At 51.3% G+C, this 17140-nt stretch overlaps 1 protein-coding gene across 8 annotated transcripts in view; it reads left to right on the forward strand.

Annotated features, from left to right (window-relative positions):
* The window catches only part of SIDT1 (SID1 transmembrane family member 1), an 89309-nt gene that overhangs the window by 48395 nt on the left and 23774 nt on the right, over positions 1-17140 (forward strand). For all 8 annotated transcript variants that reach the window (XM_048819464.2, XM_048819482.2, XM_048819491.2 and 5 more), the window contains 7 exons: positions 169-270; positions 1675-1758; positions 5474-5567; positions 8688-8759; positions 9175-9268; positions 10709-10752; positions 16890-16961. In XM_048819464.2, the coding sequence (XP_048675421.1) occupies positions 169-270; positions 1675-1758; positions 5474-5567; positions 8688-8759; positions 9175-9268; positions 10709-10752; positions 16890-16961 (562 nt within the window). The remainder of the gene's footprint in view (positions 1-168; positions 271-1674; positions 1759-5473; positions 5568-8687; positions 8760-9174; positions 9269-10708; positions 10753-16889; positions 16962-17140) is intronic.

The raw sequence follows: 17140 nt of genomic DNA on the forward strand, positions 1-17140 counted from the left end.
ACTTGAACTCCAGGTGACTAGTTGGACTGCAGAAGCTTTCCATGCCTGATTTCTCAGCCTAGATACAGGGGGCTGTTCTGTTCTTTTGGGGATGTTCTGGAGCCAGTGGCAGAGGGACTCCTGAACTGTAATGCACAAATGGGAGCACTGATCCTGTTTTTTCTGCAGTATTTTCTGTACAAGTTCCCTCCAGATGTGGATTCCATCATCATCAAGGTGGTATCTGAAACAGTCTATCCCTGTTCTGTTGTCTCCGTCCAGGATATTGTGGTAAGTCTAGAGAGGGGGCTCTCAGCCTTCAATGGCAGATAATCTAGAGTGTAGGCTCTGGGCATTGGTATCCTACCTCTATCACCATGTGTGATGTATTTCAACCAGTAGAGATATGAAGCCTCAGGGGCCTGTACTGCAGAGTAACAATACAGGAGGAGCTTGAAGGGAGGTGAAGGGCCTGTGGAAGGAATGGGAAAGGACTAGCTGCTGAGTTCTAAGTAGCTCCTCAGGTGATATTTTTACCAGTGTTAGTGAGGGTAGTGAGCAAGTTAATGATTACGCTCCCATCCCAAGATCTGAAGGTGCTTTTCCTTACCTGGGAAGTGGGACAGTACCATTCTCTCTTCATTTTACAGATGGGTAAATGGAGGCACAGAGAGATGACATGAGGTGTCTTCTTTCCCCCCATTTTCTCTCGCCATCCCTCTCCCTCTCCCAACCTTCTTTGGTCACTGTTCCCCCTCTCTCTCTATTACCTGACCCTTTGTCCTCCCCTTTTCCTCTGGCCCAATCTCCCCCCTCAATCTTTCCTGAATTCTAGTTCATACCCTCTGGTCCTCTCCCATTCATGCCATGACTGCCTCCTGCAGGTGGAATTTGCTGTTGCTCAGAGCCAGGAAGCAGCAGTATGGGCCACCTATTTCTTCTCCCTTCCTGCCCTGCTATGCAGGATGGAGAGGCACACTCAGAGTGAGGGAGCAGTGAATAGGGGAGGGAGAGGTGAAGGAAGCAGTCTTGAAACCCTGAGAGCAGCCTCTAATAGCTGGGAGGAGGTGGTGAAGTGGAAACAACAATCCTGGCCTGCAGCCCTGCTCATGAGTGGCCTTTCAAATGACATGACTGAGAGGGCGACAATGCGGGCAAACGTGTGACTGTCACTCCACATGGCAGGTACAGAAAGGGGAAACATGGAGCTAGAGGGTCTGTCGTGAGGAGGTTGGGGATAACAGGAAAATGAGGACCAGGCCTAGACTCATAGTAGAGCAGCTTAGATTGCTATAACAAATGTCTTCTCCCCTCTGCTTTATCGGGGCCTTCAACTGAGAGATTCAGAGTAAATGACCTGGCTGTTTGAAGCTGGGTCCTTGCTGAGAGAGACCACTTGAGCCCTGGCCATGGCTGGTATTCTCAGCACAGCTTCGCTAGCCCCTGTATGCCGCTGAGGTTGCTGCCTGTGGGACTCCAGGCTGGTCTCCTTCAGTGCTCTTCATGAAGCCCTGGTGGGGAGGTGAGGGGAAGATGACAAAGCCAACTTGAAAGCCCAAAGGAGTGTATTTTTATTAGGTTTATGGGAGTTTTTTCCACATCAGGCCTATCGAGGAAAGCCAGTTTATGCTCCTCCTGGCTCAGAAAATGCAGTTGGATTTTTCCATTTTTTTTTATTACTTATGCTTGTTTTAGTGTCCTGTGTATGATCTGGACCACAATGTGGAGTTTAATGGTGTTTACCAGTCCATGACAAAGCAAGCTGCCATCACTGTACAGGTGAGATGTTGATTTTGTCAGTGCTAATTTCCAGTGACCCTGTGTGCCTCCTCTCTGCTTAATCTTTTTATCTGTGGGATACTGGTGCTCAAGATCAGGGGTTCCTGTGCTTTTGGATAGCATGGCCCACATCTTAATACAAATGGAGAGCCAGTTTCAGAGAGAGATGGTGACTTGCCTCAAGCCACACAGCAGGTCAGTGGGAAAGCTGGTTTAGGAACAAGGAAGTCTCCCAAGTTCTAGATTTCCTTCTTATTTCTCTAAGAAATGACTGACTCCTAGAATACATTTTATGTGCTTGAGCCAGTCACATGCTGCTTTGCAAAAAAGGGGACCTATTTTTATGGGTAATCTCAACAGAAGGGCTGAATTTCTGGTATGTGTCCTAACTTCAGGCTTTTGAGCCTGCCAGCCACTGTCTCCAGGGTCTTCACACTTTACCCTAGGTGGGCAGGTAGGGAAACCCAGATCTGCCCTTTGCACTGAGCTGCAGCCCAGGGACCCTGTATGAAGCAGAGGAGATCTGTTTGTTCAGACCCTCTTCTGTATCCCTGGGCTGCTTCCTACTGTGACTGGCATCTAGTCCTTCCTCACAGTAGAGTTGTCAGGCATCCGGTTTTCAACCGGAATGCCCAGTCAAAAATGGATCCTGGAGGCTCTGGTCACTGCTGACTGGGCCATTTAAAGTCCGGTCAGCAGCGCAGTAGGGCTAAGGCAGGCTCCCTGTCTGCCCTGGGTCCATGTGGTTCCCTGAAGTAGTTGGCATTTCCCTCTGGCTCCTAGGTGGAGGTGTGGCTATGGGGCCCCTGCGCACTGCCCCTGCCCTGAGCACCAGCTCTGCAGCTCTCATTGGCCAGGAGCTGCTGCCAATGAGTGCTGCGGAGGCAGTGCCTGAGGACGGGGGCAGTACGTAGAGCTTCCTGGCTGCCCCTCCACCTAGGAGCTGGAGAGAAATGCCAGACATTTTTGGGAACTGCCTGAAGTAACTGCCACCCAGAGCCCGCACCCTGAGTCCTCTCCTGCACCCCAACCCCTGCCCCAGGTTAGAACCCCCTCCCACACCCTAACTCCCTCCCAGAGCCTGCACCCCCTCCTGCACCCCTACCCTCTGCCTCAGCCCTGAGCTCCCTCTCGGAGCCTGCACCCCATGTCCCTTCCCACACCCCAACCCTCTGTCCCAGCCCTGAGTCTCCTCATGCACCCAAACTCCACCCAAACTCCCTCCCAGAGCCCGCACCCCCTCCTGCACTCTGAAGCTCTCAACCCCAAACCAGAGCCCACACCCCCAGCTGGAGCTCTCATCCCCCCTACACTCACACCCAAACCCCTGCCACAGCCCAGAGCCCCCTCACTTCCTGAACCTCTCATTTCTGGCCCCACCCTAGAGCCCATACCCAAAGCTCAGAGCCCATACTGCCTCCCACACCTTATTCTCCAGCCCAGAGCCCATTCCCACACTCCGAACCCCTAATTTCTGGCCCCACCCCAGTGCCCTCACTCAGCCTGGGGAAAATGAGTGAGAGTGGGGGAGAGTGAGCAGTGGAGAGAGGGGAGATGGAGCGAGCGGGGCTTGGCATCAGAGAAGGGGCGGGGCCTCCAGAGGGGGTGGAGCAGGCGTGTTCAGTTTTCTGCAATTGGAAAATTGGCAAGCCTACTTTAGTCTTTTCCCCAGCTGACTCTTCTGCTGGTCCCAAAACAAAGGGGATCCAGACTAGTTATGAGAAACAACAAAGCTACTGTACGAGGCCTATCTGTCCCAAAGGGGCTCTGCTCCTTCGGAATCTCTAGTTAGGCCCTGTCCCAGCTGATCCTGCTTTCCAGGCAGCTTCAAGGCAGTCATATCACAATGGTCCCCTCTGGCCTTTTGAATCAATGTAATCTGGATAGGCTCTGGCCCCAGCCAGGCTTTCTTTCACAGGGCTCGCTCAAGAGGCCCAGTCTCTCTCCCAGTTAGCCACCGTTGAGCAGTATTTTTTCCTCTTTTCTCTCCAGGCTTGACACTTTGCACATGTGCAACGGGGTGGGGCTGACTGATCCCACAGGCTCTCATTAGCTCCTTCCTGATGATCAGCCATCACAGGCTGCTAGGTTTGGTGTTTAGGCATTTGAATCAGTGGCCTGGCTTTCAAGAGTGGAGAGCACCTGCAGCTTCCAGTCAAATAAACTGGTCTGCAAGTGCTCAGTACGCTTGAAAGTTGGGCCAGTGATTTACATGCCTTAATATAGACCTGGCAGCCTAACTTTAGGCCCCCAGTGTTGAAAAATCTTGCCCTGAAGGCTTAAAGGAACGCTAACCGGCTCTCTGGTTTACAACGTACTTCTCATTCTAGTGTCCCTGTGTGCTCCCACCTGACTCACCACTTCAATTTCCTGCTTTATAACTCATGGGAGGCGTGCCAGTATCCTGGTGTAATGGCACACTACAATCTTAAGTTGACCTATATTAGGTTGACTTACAGCCACGGCATTAATTACTGTGGTGGGTCATGTCCACGCTACCTTTCTTCTGTCAGTGGTGCACGTCCTCCCCAGGAATGCTTCCACCGACTTAAGAAGGGCCGTGTGGGGAGCTGAGTACCTGGGCTCTCAGCTCCTCTCTCAGCTCATTGCTGGGAACCTGGCTGGGCTGGCCCTTCTGATGCCCTGCTCCCTGCCAGGAGCCCGGCTGCCCCACCCTGGGCTCTCAGTGGGGAGTGGAGAGCTGGAGGGGGCAGCCAGGCTCCAGGCAGGGAACTGCATGGAGCTGGGAGGAATGACAGCCAACAGCCAATCTAAGTAACCAGCAGTCTTTATGCAGACACTGTTTTGCCCTAACTACATCAGCATAAGCCCTATGGCTCTCAGGGAGTTGGAGTTATGTCGGTGTAGTAGGGCACTTACATTGGTGGGAACAAAGCTGTTGTGTTTACACTGACATAACTAAGGTGACGTAAGCAGCCTTACGTCGACCTAACTCTGTAGTGTAGACCAGGCCTTAGTCCAGTGTAACTCTCATACTCCAGGTGAACATACCTGGTATGTATAGTTGTACCCTTTGTGGCATGTTATTGCTTGTGACTGGTTGAACAGTTGCTTAGAGAGGCAATGTGGACTGAGCTGAGCACAGGTCTGGAAACCAGGACTCTTGTGTTTTAATCTTGGCTCTGCTTCTCCTAATGGGTGCTAGAACAGGACTTTGAAAATGTAAAGTGCTAAGTGTATGGCAAGATCTATATTCAAAAAGTTACACCGGTGTACTAAATTGATTTAAAATGGATCAACTTACACTAGTGCAGACCCCTAATATAGGCACACTTATCCTGGTTTGAGCTTCACTGAAGCTAAACTGATTTAAGTGAAGTTTACATGCAAGTGAGGCTCAAACCAGCGTGTGTCTTTATTAGGGGTTTGCTCTAGTGCAGCGATTTTCAACCTGTGGTCTGTGGATCCTTAGAGATCTGCAGACTATGTCTAAGCTTTCCAAAGGGATCTGCACCTTCACTCCAAATTTTTGGGGGCCTGCAAATGAAAAAAAGTTGTAAACCACTGACTAGTGTAAGTAGATCACCTTTTTTTTCTTTTAATTGACGTAGTTAGATCAGTGCAAGTTTTCTAATCTAGACCAGGCATTTAACTACATTGAGTTCTTTAACTGGCATGGGAGAGGAGACTCCTCCTCTGCAGCCCTGTCCTCCCTCGCTTTTCACAAGGTTCTCTCTTGTTTGTTTCTGTGCAGAAGAAGGACTTCCCAGGCGAGCAGTTCTTTGTTGTGTTTGTCATAAAGCCAGAGGACTATGCCTGCGGGGGCTCTGTGCCTTCCTCTATCAAGGGTAAGATGAACTAGGGGACTGGCACAGTGCACCACAGGGGTGGGGAAGGGTGAACACCTTATGTTACTGTTTGTGGCCCTCCTGTGGAATGGCAATGCTGTACGTCAAAGGGAGCCACTGCAAGGAAGGGTCATTGAAACAAAGGGAAATGGGAGATCCCAAAGGAGGAGTCTGGGTAGAATGCATCTTTGCAGACCCAGAGCTTCTTGCAAATCTTGTGGGGTGGATCCAGGAGCTGTATCTGTACACAGGATCAGGCCAGCCCCAAGAGTTGAGATGACAGTTTGGAAGCAAGGAAGTGGTTCCTGTGATTGGTAATTACTAAGCTGATCCACTGTAGACATGGAAGAAAGTAGAAATTTAAAAAAAAACCCCTAAATATTTTTTTCAGCTGGTGATAGAACCTTCCCTGCCCCCCAAAATTACATTGCTCTGTCAATGCATGTGCAAGCCCTTCGAGAGATACTATGCATATGAACTAATAGTCATCCCATGCAGGCCAATGCCAACAGTGTGCTCGGCTCTGTAGCAGATCCAAAACTAAGGACAGTGTGTGCCCCAAGAAGAAGAGAAAAGTAGAGGAAATAGAATGCACTGGGAAACTAGAGGGGAAACATTTAGGTCTTGCTTTTACCCAGTAGTTATGATAAGTGCACTTTTTACAGGCATCTCGGAAGAAGTGGGCTTTTACGGGGATTTGAATAATGAGAGGATAGTGGCTGGCAGGACAGGAGAGTGGTAACTCCATGCACAGGGTGAGTGTGGAAAAAGGCACAGAGATGAGTGTGGAGAAGGAAATGAATACCAATGACATCAGTCTCAAAACCCTGGAGAGGAGAAGGTGTGAGGGAGACTAATGCAAAAGGAGACAAGTTATAGGCCATGGTGGGATTGTGCAGAGCTTTGAGAGGGAGAATTAACTGGAAAGTTAATTCTGTGAGCAAGAGGGGGCTGCCATGGTCTGAATGAGTGAGCCATCCAGAAGTAAGTGTCAGCTTGATAATCAAGCAGAGCTGGTTAAAACTTCATCCCCTCCTCCTCCAATACAGCCATCTTCCTTACTTGAGGAGATGGTCCACATGGTCCTTCTCCAGAGGTATTCAATGGTCCAGGAACAGGAAGAGAAGAACCAGGTGTTGCATGTGAGCTGGGGTTGGGAATTAACAGGATGGGTGGTGAAATGGGAGAGAGGGGCTTGCAATGTTCAGTGAAATGATGGGGTGGCCAGAGAGAGGATATTTTAATGACTGAGAAATCACACTGGGAGCTTAGTGAAGACACGATGCAGGGAGAGGACTTGTTGGGCAGAGGGCCAGTTAGCCCAGGATCAAAGATCAAATGAAGGCCAGGAGACTAATGGTTGGAAGGGATCTCTATGTCAAAGTTGAAGTAATCAAGAGTGAGGGTGGGGGAGGGAGAGGAGGTGGTGTTGCCAGAGAGGAGAAGGAGGAAATAGAGGTAAGCCATGGATTTGACAAGATGTAGGTGAGAAGAAGAGGCAGGCCTTGTGGGAGCAGGAGAGGGGAGGGAAAGGAGGTGTTCCATGGAGGAGGAAGGACAAGGTGACCATATGACAGAGAGATGACATACACTCTGTGTGTATGGCGCAGAGTGTGGCTGATTGGAGTGATGACAGGCCTGGCAGGGGGAGATGTATTTTAAATATGTTGCACTCCTACCTTCCCCTTGTAGCCTGAAGAAGGTTTATGTTCATTTTCTTAGCTCCTGTCCGTGGCTCTAAGCCCTGTGCAATATTTCAGATCCACAGGACACCTATTAAACTGGCATAAAGCCAACCAGCCATAGTGTGTGTAACCTCTGCATCGAATCCCCAATTCCATGCACCCATCAACCCATCTCTGCCCCAAATGCCTGGAAGAAAACAACACCCAACAACCACCCCATGAGCTTTGTAATGCGCCTGGCAGGTTAACAAGTGCAGGCTCTGGTGGACCAGCTGGAAAGCAACCTCCCAGTGCAGATTATGGAGCACTGGGGTAATGTGCTCTCAGCAAGATTCAATGGAAATCTGCACTTGCTTCAGATTCCAAATGGTCTTGCCGAAAGTTGTCAGATGTAGATTGTGCTGCAACAGTCTAGTATTGAGGCACAGATCTGTGTACTAAGGTAGCTGGCACTGGTGGGAGAATATGATCTTTGCTGCAGCTGCTACCTAGCCCTTTAAGAGCAGTCCAGGTTTGTAATAAAATTCCCCTTAGGAAATCAGTAATATCTACCGATAGCGCCTCTACAGCTTCCCCAGTCAGAAAAGACATACGTCTAACACCCAGGTGGCGGTCCAGAGAGCCTCAGAAACCAGCCCTTGAGTGGATGACACTGGCTAAAACTCGAGTGGAGAAGCGTTTGCCTCCATTGAGATTGACAGCTCAGCCCAGAACAGGAGAGGTGGTTTTTTGTTTTGTTTTGTTTTATCCTCAAAGTACTGTGAAAATTCCTCCCAGTGAGAGAAGTGCGACTGTCATCAATGGGCTGCTCAGGTTCACCAGGCTTTCTCCCACCTGGAGCATGGTGTGCGACTCCCTGCAGTATTTTCTGGTTTGCACAGCTCTGTCCATTATGAAGCATTTGACACATTTACACACCCACAACTGTAACAGCCCTCCCCCCCAGCATTCTGCACAACCGTTCTGGAGGAAGGCAGGAGAAGTTTGTCTAAGGATTCAGCACAAGTCTTGCAGCGTGAGATCTTTAACAAGGGAGCCCCCTTGATTGCCTCTCCACGGGTGTCAACGTCTCCTCGTGCGTTCCACAGGCAGCTTTGTGGACCGATCGCAGACTGAGAGCGAAATCCCATAGTTTACGGGGTGGGGGTGATGAAATACACTTTGGGCTCAGCCACCTGAAGCATCACAGGTTTCTAGCGTCAAGATGTAGGATCGAGCAAGAGCCGTGGGAAGACTTTCCCAGCCATGCCTGTGGCTTCACCACAAATGGTGACATGTGGCTGTTCACCATACGGTTGTGCCAGGATTCTAGCCTCATGCAAATGGAAATGGGTACATCCAAGAACAGTGCTGGGTCCGGGCTACTTCTCAGGTGAACGAGTCCCAGCAGTGTTAAATAATGTGTTTCTGATCCAGTGCACCTTGCTTCTTACAGGAAAGGGCAACCACACCTGGAACCTACAACGAACGAAGAGCCTTCAAGTGACCATTGTACCCTCTATTAAAGGTTAATGTCTCTCTGAGGTATGGTCCAGTATTGCTGGGGAGCTCCAAGGTGCTCCACTCTGGGCTTCTCTTACCAGGAGGTGTGGTAGGGAATAGTACGGGGCACTCTGTGTGGAAGCTCCCAGCTAATTCAGTCCCAGCAGGAGGCACAGCAAGGACTGGTATAGGGGTATCTGCTGAGGGACTGTTCCAGCACCAGCCTTTTCCGGCAGGGAAGAAATGCCGTCTAGGAGGGGGATGGTGGCACTTGCAATGACTGGAGTTCATGCAGTCTGCGGCACTGGGAGACCCCCCCCCAGCTATTTCAGTCACAGTCTCTACCAGCAGGAGGTGCTGTAGTGAGCAGGGCAGGGATGCTAGCTGCGAGGGGACTGTTTTCCCATAAGCTGACCATCCTCCCGTTCCTCCTTCCCTAGAGTCTGACTACGTGCAAGCCATGCTCTTCAGCTTCCTGAGCTTCCTCTCCTTCTACCTGGGCTCTCTGATTGTCGCCTTTGTGCACTACGTCAGGTGGGTGAAGCAGTTGGACAATGACTACGTTCAGGCTATGCCTGTGGCTTTTTCTTTCTCGGCTGAAATGCCCCACCCTGCAGTGAGCCAGGCATCCGAGCCCAGCAGGCTAAGGGAGTTCCTGGCCACCCAGTGGGCCCTTCTGTGAGGGAGGAATGGGGGGGCGTTTGGCACCCTGTGCCCCAGCCCGCAGAGAGGAAAGCAAGTGCCAGGGCACTAGAGAGACACCAGGCATCTGCTGCATGTGTGTGGGTTGGTACTTACTCTGCCTGCACTCTCTTGTGGGGCAAAGAAGAAACGCGACATAACCAGGACAGAGCAGAGGCCTCCAGGGCACCAGAGAGGCAAGGAACCCGTTAAATTGCCAGGCCAAGCCCTCTCACAGCTCAGCAATGCCTTGATTCCCCACTCCCCTGAGCTCCTGCCCTGCACTGAGGGGAGAGGCCCTGCCTTTGAGATGGCACCAGATGCTTCCTCCTGCTGCAGGTTGGAGAAAGGCCGAAGCTTCCTGCAGCCCTCCTCAGCCAACCCAACGATGGCTTTTTCCTCCCCTTTTTCTGCTGCTTGCTGGCAGTGGGATCAGAAGCTGTGGGCTACATCTCTTTGGAGTGGCTGGCATGTACTCTCATCCCTGCCAGCCCCTGCAGCCCTCAGGGGCGAGTGAGGCAGCCAGGAGGGTGTTGCTACCCTACAAGAGCTCCCAGCAGTGAGACTCCTTGTGCCAGTTGCCCCAGCAGCACGGGGCATGATTGTAAAGTGGTGCTGGACAAGGAACCCTGGTGTGTCAGCAGTTACACAAGCTGCCGGCTTGGGTAGTGATTCAAGCGAAGCATTTCTTCTGTTCCAGGACATAAGGGCTCAGCAAGGAGGAATCTTTCTCCCCGCCCCATGCCAAACATTGCACAATTGGCCAGGTGCATTGGGGTTGGTTATACCTTCCTCTCAAGTTCCAGATGCTGGCCACTGCCAGAAAACAGGATGAGCTCTCTGGATCCTGTCCAGTAACTTCCATGAACCCTACCTCCTGTGTACTACACTGATTCAGATCCCTCGCAAGCCATGTGGGTTCCAGAGTGTGGGAAGCTGGGCTGTGGAAAGCAGATAGGTGGGTTTTCCCAGTACACAGGACCGAGGGTAGGGTGTGCCATATTAGATCGCATCACTGGTCATGCCTCTGACTGTGGTCAGTAGCTGATGCGTCAGAGGAAAGTGAAGCCTTTTCTTGATTAGATCTGTCTGATTAGGCATTGCTGGAAGTGGAGATCTAGATAGCAGGAGCCTGGGGTTTGCATTCCCCAGCCCTGAACAGTTATTTGTTTTCCAAAGCATTATGCAGTGCTGCGGTCTTGCTTTTGAGATGATACTGCAAAGACTGGCCTAGTGGCAGAAATCTGGAGGGTTTGTTGAGTTTTCAGGAGTACCGTCTGTGCTTGTTTTCAGGATTCAGAGGAAGACGTCAGCTGGGCGACATAGTCCTGAGGATGGTAAGCCTCTCACAAACTATGCTACAGTGTCAAGGGGTAGAGGATGCCGCGACGCCCTCTGCCCATGCAAAAGAGAAGCTTTTCCCTGCTACCTTCAGTGCATTTCAAACCTCTCCTTGTCCACTCACCCCAGGATCTTTTTTTTAATTGTGCGTTTTAGTGCTGGAGTTCTCCTATTGAGCTATATAACCGTGCTCTGGATGAACCAGTTCAAGGGAAGTTGATTTCTCATGAGACACACAAAGGGCATTCCGTCCCTGGGGCTGATGCCGGGGGAGGGGTGGGGCACTTAGTGCTGTTTGATGGTCTTGTGAGGCGGACCCATTTTAAGCAAAGGAAGCTAGAGTCAGCAGGTTCTCTATTGATTTGTGTGTTACAGATTTGGATTATTAAAATGCACAAAATGCAGATTAACGTTCATAACTCCCTGGCTGAGTCACCTGTTCCTTTCTAAACAAGTGTATTCAGTTGCTCATACTAGCCTCAGGAATGTTTCTTTTGGACTGAAATGTGCCCTGCCCAATCTAAACTTTGGGTCAAATTTTTTTTAAAAGGTCAGGTTTATAGAGCTCAAGGAGCAAATGACTCATTCAGTTAGCACGTCTATTACGTCTTGTTTACTTTACATGGCACCCACATTTCAACATGCTCCAGATTTATATGTTGTCAAAGCATGATTGCATCGTAGAGGTCATTAGGGGAAGATGGTGGTTTTGGCAGGTGAGTGTAGGGTAGGGTAGGGTGACCAGGTAGCAGGTGTGCAAAATCGGTACCCTTTTTATGGGGGGGGGTATAGTTGTGTATATAAGACAAAGCCCCTAATATTAGGAGGTCTGGTCGCTCTAGCATAGGGGGCAGTTGGGGTTTCTGGTTCCTGGAGAGGTATGGGAGGCTATGTCTGAATGTTTAGTGCCTAGGAGGAAGTTGAAGCATTAGTCATAGGGGAGAATGCATCTTCTTCCATTCATCTGCACCCCTAGGAGGGGAAAGAATTACATTTTGACAGTGGGAGGAGCTTGAATACCTAGCTTCCCACCCCAGCAACCAGCTACCCCACTTTCCCCTGCTCTAATATTTACCACTGGCTAAGCACAGTCATGTAACTGGAAGTTTTTATACTAGAATGAAATAGTAAGCAACAATGTAAATTGGCATTATTAGGGATTTGAGTTAATTATTTAGTTTAGATGAATGGGGGCAATTCACTTCTCAGAGCTAACAGTTCAGGCTGATGGCTGACTGCATGCGGCATCGTTTTAACTCTGGTCCTGTTTGGAAGGTTTTCTCTTCACAACCATGAGGGCGGGAAATATAATGTGGTAAATGAGAACTTGGGTTCTAAAGCTCAGTTCTGTGGCGGGGGTAGCTTCTGCTGCAATATGGTAGAACATATGGGGGGACTCATTATAAGTCACTAGAACCAGGAGTCGAGAATAAAAGTGCCCATATCCAGGTGGAATTCAGGGAGGCAGAATGGAATCTTTCTAGGGCCTGGGAGGGGATATCCAGATGGTTGCAGAAGGGAACTTTTTCTGAGCACAAGAAGCCAGGACCTCAGCAGGGTAAAGGGGCATCTTCCAAGAAGGTGAAGCCTGGGGCAATATTTCCTTGTGCTCCCTGTGCTGGAGCCAGATTTCTGGAGACCGATTATCTGTTCCAGAGGACGGAGATGCTCAGAGCATCTGATGCACAACCACCTTTGTACAGGAGAGGAAAGACCAATGCTGCTCCGGATGTTTCCAGCAAGACCATGGGCTACAGAAGCTGCCCTTAGCCTAAAGGTGGAGGTTTGAGACTGGGCTCCCTGGGAGAGAGGATCAGCTGGATAAAAGACTGCGATCAGACATGCCCTCAGCCATTTGGTGCGCGTGTGCGCTCGTGCGCTCTCTCTCTCCCCCCTATTATGGGAACTGCCTTTCTCTGTTCTCTCATCCATAGGTTTTCTCCTCCACCCTGGATGACTTGCCCCTCCTGTTACTCCACTTCACCTCACCTCAAATGCCCAGCACTACCTGCCCCTCTACCATTGCCACTCCCCTACCCCTGCTCAGCCTCCCCACACCCCTTTTCTGCTCCCCTTTCCCCCATGTTGCTCCCCTCTGCAGCATAGTCTAGAGGAATGAACACAGGAGTGGGAGGCTGGAGGTCCCAAGTTCTCAGCCTGGCTCTTCAACTGACTCACTGCGCGGCTTCAGGCAAGTCGCTTCAGCCCTCTGTGCATTTCCCCATCTAGGTTCCCTTGTGCCTCTCAGGGCTGTGAACACTTTAAAATGCTAAATAAATGTTAAGTATTCCTACCCCTCCCTCCCTCCGTCTGGAATGCCCTGACCCCACTCAGCTCCCCTTGTAATATCCAGTTCCCCACTCTGGCCCCCTGTCATTCAGAATACCCAGCCCCTCCTGACCTGCTCTCAGTTGCCTCCACCCCTTGGAATTTCCCATGATTCTCTTTTGCCTGCTCCTGTCTCTTGCAATTCAGAATACACCTACTCCTCTTTCTCTCCCTCCCTCTGGAATAGCCCTTGCCCATCCATCTCCCCTCCTGAGAATGCCATGTGTCCCTGTTCACACTACTTGTCTCTCCTGTCACCCCTCTCTCCTCCCCATCTCTTGAATATCCTGCTACACTGTCTGTGTCCTTGTTCCCCTTTCCCTTGTGTTCTACATTGCCTTCCTTCTGAGCTGGGCTTTATCCTTGGGCCCCTCCTCCCTCTCAGACTTTGTTGAGGGAGAAGAGAGCTGGAGGAACCAGTTGCTCTATCCTGTCACAAAGTGCACCACACCCAACAAAGCAAACACTTCCCCAAAGAGCAAACTGGCATCTCCAGAACTGACTCACATCGTCTCCAGGAAGTGGGGCTGAAATAGGTGGGTGAATTTACAGCAGCGCTGTCTGCTTATCTCTCTCCTGCCTGGAGGTGCCCCACTCTATCCCACTCTCACAAAGACTCGCTGCCTTGTACACTCAGTATCAGTTTTCATCAACTAGACATGGAAAGTGGGAAGCTCAAAACACAGTCTAAACTTAGAGAGGAGTGACCCCGTGTGACTGAGGAGAGGCTGGAGTGGAAAGTGCCTCTGTCTCAGTGCCCCAGATAAGAGGGAGTGCAAGAAAGATACTTCCTCAAGCAATCAGGAGCCGCAAAAGATGTCTGCTCAAAAAGCGATGAAGACAAACTGTTCCCATCTGTGGAGAAAGCACAGATATCTCACTAGGTGGCAGATCAGGAATGGACAGGGGCAGGGGTGGCAGGTTTGTAGAAAATTTGGTGGTGCCCAGAACCCACCCCCCCACCTGCCTAAGGCTCTCGGAGGGAGTTTGGGTGGGGGGAGGAGGTCTGGGGTGCAGGCCCTGGGCTGGGGATTAGGGTGCAGGAGGGGTACAGGGTTCAGGCTCTGGGAGGGAGTTTGGGTGCAGGCTCTGGGCTGGGGCAGGGGGTGAGGGTGCAGGAGGCGGTGAGTAGTGCAGGCTCTGGGCTGGGGTGGGGGTGTAGGAGGGGGTGAGGGGTTCAGGCTCTGGGAGGGAGTTTGGGGGCAGGAGGGGGTGCAGGCTCTGGGAGGGGGTGCAGGGGTGAGGGCTGTGGGGCTGAGGATGAGAGGTTTGGGGTGTGGGAGGGGGCTCAGAGCTAGGACAGAGAATTAGGGTGTGGGGGGATGAGGGGTTTGGGGCATTGGAGAGGCTTAGGGCTAGGGCAGAAGGGCAGGGTAAGGTCAGCCTGCCCTGCCATTAGTGAATGGGGGTCATTAGGACCCTGCAGCAGCAGTTGATGCGGGGAGCCGGCAGAGCAGGGGTGGGGAGGTGAGCGGGGGCAGCAAGTGGGGGCCGGGGGACGCTCAGGGGAGGTGCAGGGGGGGTGGCAGGTGGGGCTGGGGGAGAGACCCGGCCCCAAACATTTGTGGAGCTGGGCCCCCGGGCCCTGAATATTCCTGGAGCCCAGGCACCCCGAGTGTATATAACTCGCCGCCCCTGGACAGGGGATCAACCCCCAAATGCAGTGCCTGGCCATATCCTGGACCGAATCCTACCTACCTGTGACAAATACTGTAGCAGCCTGTTTAACACTCTGGCAATCATGCTATTACAATAACTTGTCGCACCAGTCAAGTGTCATGGAGCGGAAGGGTTTCTTGTGCCTATGCATACGCACCCCTGCACAGATGTACACCGTGCAGTATTCTGTCTTGCACATACTGTCTGCACTGCATGGACCATTCCAGAAATTCATCCAAGCTGGACAATGTTCCCTTAGCAATAAGAAAATAAAGGAGAAAATGGCAAAGTGCCAGCTCCCAGACACAGCTTAATGGACAAAAGTTAGTGTGTCAGTGGAGAGTAATGAACTGGGTTCAGGCAAAGGGAGAGCTTTTGATGGTGTAGAGCCTGGGAGGACCTGGCTCTCTCTGTCCGCCACTGTTAGAAATCATGGAAACAAGTAGCCAGAAGTGAGCATGCTTTTTTAGTCTTCTTCCGCTGAAGCCTTAGGGATGGCCACGACTGGAGATGGGTCAATGCCCTGAGGTGGCACCAAGCATTCTATCTCTCTCAGGGGCTGGGCTGGCTGCTTCTTGCTCACATGCTCAGAGTCTAACTGGTCCCCTAGGTGGGGTCGGGATGGAATTTCCCCCCAGGTCAGATTGGCAGGGACATTTTTGCCTTCCCCTGCACTGTGTGGGTGGGTCACTTGCCAGGTTGTCTGGGTATATCTTATTTGATCATTTCCCTGCCATTGCAGGCACCTCAGGTGATGGTGCACCTCAGTCCCTCCTATTCTCTGCCTGTGGCCCATAGTAGTCTAGTCTTCTGTGGTACTTTGGTCTCATTTCAGGTGTTGGGTTTAGTGGGTGGGAGCTGGGTGGTGTCGGTGGCCTGTGGCATACAGGTCACACTACATTATCTGGTGGTCATGCTTCCTCCTGGCCTTAAACTCTATGACTGTAGGACATGTTTCAGGCCCTCATATACTATGATAGAAAAACCTAGCTAGGCTTTCAAGAAGACATCCAGCACCTAGACTTGCCAGTACAAGGCGCAATAGCCCCTTGCCGCCCCTATCAACCTGAAGACAGGCCGTGTGCCTGTAAATCTAGCAAAGGTATCTGGAGAGAACCCGGTGACTCTGCATTAGGATAAAATGTATCAGCTTTGCACACTGGTTGTCCAAAGAATGGGTGTGACTGACTGACTGGACTCGTTCAGTTTGACTTTGCTGTGTGTAAATTGGTGCTGCAGCCCCTGTGTGGCTTCACTGGGTCATTTCAGCTGCATAATGTGTTGCCCTCAACACATTATCCAAAAGAGATGAGTGAGGGGTGAAAAAAGTTCACAATCTAGGCTTGTACTTGTCACTGCTCCTTCCTTCATGATTTAAAGCCTCACAGATTTTCTTGCTTAAGTTTTCCTCTGTCTCTTGCTAATACTGGCAGTCTTGGGTCATCCCTCCTTTTGCTTGCTGGACAGCTTTGATAATGTGTTTCAGGAAGACCTGGAGAGCAAAGTCAGATGAGGCTGTTATTTGAAGGGCAGCTCCTCCTGCCTCAACTCAGTGTGTGTGGGTGGATTCTGAGTCTTAGGAAGCTGTCCCAGTGCTAATGATGGGAGACCATTACCATCTTTGGTGGGAGCAGCCTTGCTTTCACCTAACGGGGCTAAAAGAACGTGGAGGGCTGAGGGCATGTGTGGCTTTTCCAGTGATAGTCATGGGAATTAGCTGCCATTTTAGGTGAGGGCAAAACATTGTGAGACTGAAGGCAGAAATTCATGATTGCCACTAAGAACACCCCAAATCTCATAAGACTCGTACAAAAATTGCAGGAGTTGGCAATGCTGGAATATGGAGGGAACAGGGGAGGGGCCTGGGCTTTGCCGCACTTCTGACTGGGGCTGAGTGGAATGAAGGGCAGGGGTTTGTGGTTTATGATGCCCCCTCTGCGGAGGGCAGGGGGATAGAAGGGGGCTATGGTTTGTCATGTGTCCTGTGGGCAGGGAAGGAGGCCTGTGCTTTAAGGTAAACAGGACAGGGATGTAGGGTGGGTTTGGGGCTCCTCTTCACACTGGGAAGCCTCCTCTACCAAGTCTCTCTCTCTTTTTAAAATGGGGTCTGAGCAGATCAAAGGCTCTTTGTTTGTATCCGTTGCAGGATCCGGGACTGTGGCTACCTCGCATCCCATCACGACTGGCACCCCCGAGGGAAGCAGCTACGGAGCTATCGGTACGGAACGCTTGGGAACCTGAGCATCTGGCACCTCCTGGCATCTGGGCTGCCTGGACAGCTGCTTCTGGGGGAAGGAGCCAGTCTGGTAGAAGGCCTCCACCTCTGCCATGGCCCCAAGATGTCTTATTGTCTGCAGAGGAGTCTCTGTCCCACTGGCTGCCTGAAAATCCAGAGAC

This window comes from Caretta caretta, chromosome 1 (assembly GCF_965140235.1).
Source record: "Caretta caretta isolate rCarCar2 chromosome 1, rCarCar1.hap1, whole genome shotgun sequence".
NCBI lineage: Eukaryota > Metazoa > Chordata > Testudines > Cheloniidae > Caretta > Caretta caretta.